General features: G+C 48.3%; 1 protein-coding gene across 1 annotated transcript; it reads left to right on the top strand.

The window, feature by feature from the left end:
* The first annotated feature begins 3264 nt into the window (after positions 1 to 3264).
* On the top strand, positions 3265 to 9236 carry NUDT18 (nudix hydrolase 18). The gene is made up of 3 exons (XM_043983121.1): positions 3265 to 3705; positions 7339 to 7552; positions 7705 to 9236. The coding sequence occupies exons 1-3, from the start codon at positions 3544 to 3546 to the stop codon at positions 8298 to 8300; spliced, it is 972 nt and encodes a 323-aa protein (XP_043839056.1). The 5' UTR covers positions 3265 to 3543; the 3' UTR covers positions 8301 to 9236.
* The last annotated feature ends 150 nt before the right edge of the window (positions 9237 to 9386 follow it).

The raw sequence follows: 9386 nt of genomic DNA, 5'->3' as shown, positions 1-9386 counted from the left end.
AGCACTAACTATATACAAAGCACTGCACTAAGTGTTGGAGATCCAATAGTATTAAAAGCAGTAGGAAAGTCTGGAAGAGGGAAGGGTTTGGGAGAAAGAAAATGAATTTTATTTTGGACAGGTTGAATCTGAGATGTCCTGAGGCACCACAACAACCCTGGGAGGTAGGTGCTCTTATGATCCCCATATTACAGATGACAGAAAAGTTAAATGTCTTGAGGTGGGCATATGAAGGGGGAAAGATGTGGAGGGGAGAAAACAGCATAAAGTTGAACCAGTTTAACTATAGTGTGAACACTGGGAAAGAAGGCAAATGAGACCCCAGTACTGGCTGAAGAAATGGGAAAGCCAGCTGTGTAGATGAAGCTGAGGAAGAGCAAGTTTGAGGAGTGAAGCTTAGGGATCAGTGGAAAGAAAGGTTTGGGTCTGGTATAGACAAACACTTATGGGTGACGATGCTGGTGCTGTGCCCAGACTTTGGCTTTAACATTTTTATCAATGACTTGGATGAAGGCGTAACTGGTTTGCTTATCTGCTTTGTAAATGACATAAAGGTAGGAGGGAGAGTGGCTGGGTGACAAGAACCAGGAGCCTATTTAGGGGATTTGGACCAGAGCCATAATTTCACTGATACGGTGAACTCCCAAAGAGGAAACACCCTTGGTCAAAGAAAGTTAGTACTTTAGCTCATAGTCTTGGCTGCCAAGACTAGAGGTTAAATGACATGTTCTGGTCCCCCTAGTCAATATGTGTCAAGAGGCCTTGAAGAATAATTAATAATAATAATAACTGGCATTTATGTAGCAATTTAAGGTTTGCAAAGTGCTTTACAGAGAGTATCTCACTTGATCTTCACAACCCTGAGAGGCAGGTGTTATATTACCACCATTTTACAGATGCAGAAACTGAGGCAAGCAGAGGTTAAATGACTTGCCCAAGATCACGTCATATTTCTTATGTGTTATCTCAATCCTAAAATGGCTTTTAGTTGGTGGGATAGGTTGCCGCCATTATTACCCAACTGGAAGACATCACCTGAAAGGAGTTTTACAGTGTGTGGTCTGCTTAGTTCAGAGGTGACTTCTATCTAGATTGGATCTTTATTTGCCTATAGGGACAAGGAAAAGGGGGGGTGGATATGGCAGAAATTAGAAGTTATATTTAGCAAGTAAAAAATAAAATAATTGAAGGGAGTTCTGTGACATAGACACTGAGAAGAATTTAGAGGAAAAATTAGCTGCTCAAATCTTATTTAAAAATGGGTTTGGGGGCAGCTAGGTGGCGCAGTGGATAAAGTACCGGCCCTGGATTCAGGACTCCCTGAGTTCAAATCTGGCCTCAGACACTTGACACTTAACTAGCTGTGTGACCCTGGTCAAGTCACTTAACCCCAATTGCCCTGCAAAAAAAAAAAAAAAAAAAAGGGTTTGCTATAAGGTAGCCAGGGATGTATTTTGCTCTAACAGTCAGGTTTCAATATTGCTATTCTATTGTTTTCTTAATATGAAAGTTCTTAGAGTTGGAAGGGACCTTAGAGATCACCTGGTTCAACTTTCTCATTTTGTGTTATGACTTGAATAACACCACCAACACCAACACTAATAATAAACTTTAAGGTTTGCAAAGTGCCTTACAAACAAAAATCATTTGATTCTCACAACAACACTGGGAGGTAGTGTTCTTCTTATCCTCGTATTACACATGACAAGAAGTTAAATGACTTGACCAGGGGGTCACACAGCTAGTCATTGAGGTGGGATTTTAACTTGGTCTTCTGACTCCAGGGGCCAGGACAGTAGGGGCCGGCCCACAACACAACATTAAGTGTATTTGAACCAGATTAAAATGAAATAGGGGTCAGCTACACGTTGCAGTGAATAAAGTACCCGGCCCTGGATTCAGGAGGACCTGAGTTCAAAATCCCACCTCAGACACTGGCACACTTACTAGCTGTGTGACCCTGGGTAGGTCACTGAACCCTCATTGCCCCCCCCAAGTGAAAGATTAAAATGAAATTGGAAAGCATTTAACAAAATAAATAAAAATACAATAAGACATAGATAATGTTAGTATGTGGTTTTCTAAGTCAACATGCAGCTGGCAGGAATCCTTACATATGCCTAGTGCCCCTGTTTCTATTCGAGTTTGACCACCGTCCTTCAGAGCTACCTAGCTGACCCTGGTCCTGAGGCCATTTCTCCACTGGCCCCTACATTACCATTGCTAGTCAATGATAAATATAATGATACACATAAAGTCCTACACTTTATGTCCTACACAGTGCCAGCCCACTGGGTTGGTCGGTCACAAACCATTCATGTGAAGAAAGGATCTGAGGATGCTAGTGGTCTGCCAGCTGCCTCCAGAACTTAACCCCATGAGCTGAGGCCCCTTCCTGACCAGCACTGGCATCTGCTGGATAGCACCCCTGGAGCCTTGTGTTCGGTGCTTTGGGAAAAGACGAGGACAAATAGTTTGCAAGTGTCAAAGACGCAAAGGACGGCCAGGATGCGGTAAAGAGCATCCAAACTGGCGACGGGGGGAAGGAACTGCGTATGTTTGGCCTGGATAAGGAATTCGAGGTGTGGATTGCTACTCCCCCCCCCATTTTTGCAAGTTGCCTTCCAGCATCTGAAGGGTTGAAGCGTAGAAGGACTAACCCAGTTCTGCTTGGCAGGGGGCCAAGGAGGATGAATGAGAGGCACGGCAGGGGGGGACGCAGGGGGGCAGCTTTAGGGGTTCCCAAAGAGGGACGCGTGGCTGCGTCTGGATGGGGTGCAAGGGAAGGGGGAGAAGGAGAGAGCCGGGGTGCGGCGGCAAAAGTCAGTGGAAAGGGTGTCCTGGTGTCTTTCGAGGACAGAGGCTGTCACCGCTTTTCTGTGACGTCATTCCGAAGTCGTCCCACGCCTTACCCTCCCTCCTCCGCGAGAGTGTAACGTCACCTGCTATCCCCGGGGGCGGTGACGTCAGCACGCTGCCGGAGGGAGAAGCGAAGGGGCAGCGCGAGCAGGGCGGAAGTCTGAGCGGTCACTCCACGGATTCGGCTCCTTTAAGAGCAGTCTCCACCTCCTTGTTCGAAGGGGCACCGGCAGGCCAATGGCGGGGCCGGGACGGCGTGACGTCATAACAGCGGGGGCGGGGGGTTCAGCTGGGTCTCCCGAGAGAGGCGGGGCCGGAGGAGGGAACCCGACCGGGTCTTGAGCTCCCCTCCTCCCCCCCCTCCCCCCCTGCCAACTCCCCCCTCGCCCGGTCGGGCCCGGGCCTTCCGGAGAGCTGACTCTGACCTTGACCCTGACCCTGACCTTGGCCTCCCTGCTCCCTCGGCCCCCGACTCCAGTCTGTCCCCTGTGTCCCCCGGACCCGTTTCCTTTTAACTCCATTTTCCCTTCTCTGCCCCTGGAGCTCCACCTGTCCTTCTGGTCCAGAGTCCCTGCTCCACCCCAACCACTCCCCCCACGTGACCCAGGCTGGTTCCCAGCCTCTCCCTCTGGTGTCCATCCCTGTATCCTTCTCACCCCCACCCTCCACCCCCGGCCCTTGCCAATGGCATCCTCAGACCTGGCAGGGGATCTGAGGGCCCTGCTGGGGGGTCAGGGGCTGCCGGTGCTGGACTATGACTCTGTGCCCCTAAAGGTGTCACCTGTGCCCGTGCAGCTCAGGAAGAATGTCTCCTATATCGTGCTGGCTGTCTTCTTCAACGACCAGGTGAGAGACAGCCAGAACCCTAACTGCAGAGTCCTTTGGGGCCCCAGACACTCCAAGAGAGAGGATCCTAGAGCCTGGACCCACTTAATCCAGGGCTTGGGAAAGAGAGATGGAGAAAGAACCCCCTTATTGGCGAGGTGGTGACTGGAGAATCAGACACCGTGGGAGTGACATCCGCCCAAAACACTTACTGAATATCTACCAGGCGCAGCGCACTGTGCTAGCTGCCACAGAGGAGGCAAGCGCAGAGAATTCCATCCAGCATTCATTTATTTATTCATTTATTTGTTTGTTTGTTTGTGCTAAGGAGACAGAGAGGAGAAACCAGACACAATCCCTACCCACAAGGAGCTCGCAAGCTAGCACTTGCCACTTAGAATATGATAAACTTAGAGGAAAATTCCAGACAAAATGCTTGGGGAAAGCTTCATGACTGTGGCTCCTGAGCTGGGTCTTGAATAAAGGGGCAAACCTTAGCAATTGTCCAGCTGTTCAGTAAGGATTTATTAAGCACTTACTATGTGCCACATATTGGGGTTACAGAGACAAAGAGATAAAATAGGCCCTGCCCTCAAGGGGTTTAAATTCTATGGAGGTGGGGGGGAATAAATGCTTATTGAATAGATATAGGGGGGAAGAGAAAGAGAGCAGGCATCTACTATGTACCACATGCTGGGGTTTTTATCCAAAGACAAAAAGAGAAAACATCGCCTGCCTTCAAGGAGCTTATATTCTATAGGGGTAAATAAATATTTATTGAACTGATGTGGGGGGAATAAAATAGCCATGTTTTACACCCCTGCTATGTGTCAGGCGCTTTACAAATATCTTGTTCGATCCCCACAACAACCCTGGGAGGTAAGTATCTTTGTTATTCTAATTTTACAGTAGAGGAAACTGAGGTAGATACAAGTTAAGTGACTTGTCTAGGGTCACACATAGTAAATCTCAGGGGTAAAGTTTGAACTCAGGTCTTCCTGACTCCAGGCCTAGTGCTCTATTCATTTTACCACCCAGCTGCCTTGAGGAGAGGAGGAATAATTAAAAATTACTGAGGTTTACAACCTTGTGTGGCTGGGAGGATGGTAGTATCATTAACAGAAATAGAGAAATCAGGAAGAAGGGCAGGTTTTGGAGGCAAGATGAGTTCAGTTAAGGATATGCTGACTTTGAAGCCCTGACAGGACATCTTGATATGGGAGGTATCCTGCGGCAGTTGGAAACCCTGGATTGGCACGCATGGGAGGAGTCAAATCTGGAGATAAAGATTTAGGAGTCATCTGCCTTGGGGTGAAAATGGAAGCCATGGAAGTTAATGGAATCATTAAGGGGAAAGTTTGGAGAGAGACTGGATACTGAGAAACAGAGAAGAAAGAGAGAGAGAGAGACAAAGGCAGATACTGAGAGAGAGTTAGGGAGAGAGAGGCAGGTACTGAGTGAGACAAAAAGAGAGAAGAAAAAGGGAGGGAGAGAGAGACAGACATGCTGAGGGAGAGAAAGGGAGTTAGGGAGAGGAAAGAGAGAGATAACTTGAGAGGGAGACAGAGGGAGACAAAGAAGCAGATACTGAGAAAGAGGGAGAGAGGGGATAGACACTGGCAGAGGCAGAGGCAGAGGCAGACGCTAAGGACAGACACCGAGAAAAAAGAAGTGAGGAGCCTCCCAATCAATCTACCCATCCCCAAAATGTGTTTTTAAGGAGCTTGAAAAGGAGCCACCAGAGGAAGAAGATTAGAAAGTGAATGGTCAAAAGGCAAGTTTAGAAGCACGAAACTATTCTTTCTAAAGAGAAAAAAGCCGAGTTTGAGGGCACAACAGTTAGAAGGATGGTTGTTTTTTAAGTTAGGGGAAACCTGAATGTGTTTGTAAGTGGGTGGAAAGGAGTCAGTAAAGAGGAAGGGACCCAAGGGGTACAGTTGAGGCAGGTCCTTAAGGAGATGGGAGGGGATGGACTCAATGGTACAGGTGGTCAGAAAGGGAGGCCATCTCTTCCTCAGAGTCCAGAGGAAAGGAGAAGGGTGTGGGGAGCGATACAGACTTTGAGGTGTGGAGGACAGGAATTGAGGGAAGTTTCAGGCACGTGACTTCACCTCCTACTACACTGAGAAGAAAGTCAGGTGGAGTGGGATTGGGGGTTTGAGGAGAAAGGAGCTTTGAAATGGCTGGAGAGGGTAATGTGATTTGGAATCAACAGACAGAAGTGGAATAATTTCCATACATCAAGGGAGGAGTTATTCACATACATTGAGGGTTGAGGGTTATTTGCATACATTTCTAGGACCCCATCAGGGCATTTTCATCACTTTCTTCTACTTTGTTAAGGCAGCTCAGGAATAGGAGTAGAGAAAGAAGGTAGAAACTCATCTTCATCTAGGATTTTAAATGAGCAGGGCAAGAAAGTCAAAGGACAAGGCATTCAAGGATGGAGAATGGAACCTTGAAAGAGTTGACCATGTAGGAGCAGCAAGGTGGTGCAGTAGACAAAGCACCGACCCCTGGATTCAGGAGGATCTGAGTTCAAATCCAGCCTCAGACACTTGACACTTACTAGCTGTGTGACCCTGGGCAAGTCACTTAACCCTCATTGCCCCACCAAAAAAAAAAAAAAATTGACCATGTAGTCAAGACTGGATAAGGAGAGAAGTGAAGTCAGAAGGGGGTGTGGCTGACAGGATGGGAACAGATTAGGTGACCAGAGGTCATGAAGAGGAGACCTTCTGGAGGAATGGGAATGATTTATGTCAGAGATGGGAATTTCATAGTTTAGGATCTGAAAGTTGAAGCAGTTTCAAGCAAGGTCTAAGGTTTGACCACCCAAAGGAAAGGCTGTGGTAGAGGGAATAGAGGTCATCAGAGTTGAGGCAGGGAGAATTTGTGAGGCCCAAGGTGTTAAAATAATGAGGATCATGCCAGCTGATATTTGAATAGCACATCAGGGTTTAAAGTCAGTTGACAAGCAATTATTAAGCACCTGCTTTGTGCTGGGCACTGTGGTAGACATTGGGGATACAAAGAAAAGCAAAAAAATCAGTGCCTTGTTCTCAGGGAGCTCCCTGCCTAATGGGAGAGTCAACATGCAAACAACTATGTACAGACAGGATATGTATAGACAGGATAAATTGGAGATGATCACCAGAGGGAAGGCAGAGTGGACTTGTACATACATATCTCATTTGATCTTCACCGCTCGGTGAGGTAGCATCCTCAAAACAAGTCTGAGTTGTTTCTTAATAGCTTGAAATCGAGCAGGGAGGGGAGAATAGACACACACTGGAAATAAGGCACAGGCCTGGGAGCTGGTGCATCCAAAGTCTGGGATAAAGCTCTGAAATCCTGGCATCTGTAGATCTTCTTTCCAGAGGGAAATTGTGGAAATGTTTCAGATGCCATGAAAAAGCAGGGGCAACCTAGCCAAAAGTGCTGTTTCCCTGCCTGCTAGACTCACTCCAGCTTTGGTATCTGAGGCATCTGTTAAGTTCCCAGAGAGGAGGGACATGCTTGACAAACCCTCAGCGGTCTGGGTTGGGACCTTCTGGATGCAGGATAAGGGAGCGTGCGATTTGTCTTGCCTGAAAAGTGATCCTGGCAGGACAGACCACAGGTGGGATGGGAGGTCCTCTTTTGTTTCCCTAGGGTGAAGTGTTAATGATCCAGGAAGCCAAAAGAGAGTGCCATGGGTCTTGGTATCTGCCTGCTGGGAGAATGGAGCCTGGGGAAACCATTCTGGAGGCACTGAGACGGGAGGTGAAGGAGGAGGCAGGCCTGGAGTGTGAGCCATTGACGCTGCTGGCAGTGGAGGAGCGAGGTCCCCGCTGGATCCGCTTTGCTTTCCTGGCCCGTCCCACAGGTACTCCTCCACATGGCAGGCAGTGGACAGGGAGCCCCTAACTCCCCTGTTATTTCCTCAGACCCCACAGACTGACTATCCTAAAATGATCAACTGCTATACATCTTTCTGCTCACCTCTGATGCTTCCTTCTCCCTTCCACCTTCTTTCAGGTGGGATCCTCAAGACTTCCGAGGAGGCAGATAAGGAGTCCCTGCAAGCTGGCTGGTACCCTCAAGCCTCCTTGCCCACCCCGCTTCGTTCCCATGACATCCTGCCCCTCATAAAACTGGGTTCCCACTATTACCAACGAGCTAAACACCCTCCTACTCTGCCCCAAGAGCTTCCCTGCAAGCTTATCTGCCAGCGGCTTATAACTGCCTTTACCAGTGCCAAGAATATATGGGTGTTGGCGGGTACACAAGGCAGTCTCCATTTGCCCATCACAGCCTGTGGACTCACCCCATCAGAGCAGAATAGCAGCATTGTGGTGTCTGTGTTTCGACTCCTACAACAGTGCTTGACACTGTCCCAGTTGACAGTGAAGACCCAGGGGATACTGGGGCTGCAGCATCTGGGCAAGAACCAGGCTGATGGTATCTGCCTGAATGTGCTAGTAACAGTGGCCTATAAAAACCCAGGTAGCCTCAACAAACCACCCGAGATCCAAGGAAGCAACTTCTGCTGGTGGCAGGTGGAAGAGGAAGACGTGCGAAGCCACCTCCTAAAGAGACTCCATGAGGTGTCTGTTGTCCCAATCCACAGTTAGCTGAGCTGCCTGGAAATGTGAGCACACTTCTAGGCACCGATACCACCCGACAGCTATTGTTTGAAACTTCTAGGATGCCTGAGAGTTGAGCTCACAGAGATCTTTCAGGGGGTGAAGAGGGGCCTCTGGGTTCTCAGGCCACCATCTTCCTTCCAGCCCATAGTGCTGCTCTTTGCTTGCCAAGAGGGACAATGACTGAACTTGGGTAGAGCTCGGAGCCCAAAGACTGGTCACCTAAGGCAAACTGAAAGCCTACCCATCCTAGAACCCAAGACTATTAGAACAGCTTGGCTGCAGGTGCGATCATGCCTACTTGTCTCGAGTGGCCACTTTGCCGATGGTAACGTCTTTATCTTCTTCCACAGTGCCGAAGCCTGTGTGTGCCAGCGGACAAGTAAAAGGGAGGCCCCCCTGCCACCCAGTGCTGCAGTGTGCCCTCCTCCTGAGCAAGCAGGTGTCTGGGTCATTTCTTGTGCAAAACCAGTTCTATACAATATAAACCTCTACACCTGGCAATCTAAGGCCTTTTACAGTCTGATTTGTACTTCTGCTTGGAGCCTTATTTCGTGCTTGTTCCCTTCATGGAGTCTACATTCCAGCCATACTGGACCACTAGCTCTTGTGGAAATCGTCTCCCACCTTTGTGTATTCACATGAGTTCTCCTCTATGCTTCAAATTCACTTCCTCATGTCCAGTTCTCGGGACCTTTGATGACTGCGTAGATAAGTTCGGGTGCCTCCTTCTCTGTGAAAGTCACTGACTTCCCCGCTTAATTCTCTCAATTTTACCTTGTGTTATGTTTCTGTATCCATCTATCCCTACATTAGAATGTAAGCTCTTTGAGGACAGTGACAGTTTTTTTCCCTTTATGTCCCTGACACTTAGTATACAAGTAAGTATATATGTCAAATAAATGTTTTATGAATTCCCCTTGACGTCTGCCAGGGTGACTTTGTGGAACAAAAGCAGGGGCGTTTTAGTTGCACCCTCCAAAGGGAGAAGCTGGTTCCTTCACTGAGCTAGGAAGTCTGGGTGAAAGCTGGCCTTCATAAGCTGACCTGCTTGGGTGGTCTGGAAGCTATGGG

The sequence above is a fragment of the Dromiciops gliroides genome, chromosome 2, assembly GCF_019393635.1.
Source record: "Dromiciops gliroides isolate mDroGli1 chromosome 2, mDroGli1.pri, whole genome shotgun sequence".
Taxonomy (NCBI): Eukaryota; Metazoa; Chordata; class Mammalia; order Microbiotheria; family Microbiotheriidae; genus Dromiciops; species Dromiciops gliroides.
This window is presented reverse-complemented; position numbering and strand designations above follow the sequence as displayed.

Bases quoted from the DNA above. Each gene is read 5' to 3' on its own strand.
- NUDT18 (XM_043983121.1), top strand. From the start codon at position 3,544: ATGGCATCCTCAGACCTGGCAGGGGATCTGAGGGCCCTGCTGGGGGGT. The intron at 3,706-7,338 runs GTGAGAGACAGC...TTGTTTCCCTAG, and splicing joins CTGTCTTCTTCAACGACCAG to GGTGAAGTGTTAATGATCCA. The intron at 7,553-7,704 runs GTACTCCTCCAC...ACCTTCTTTCAG, and splicing joins TTTCCTGGCCCGTCCCACAG to GTGGGATCCTCAAGACTTCC.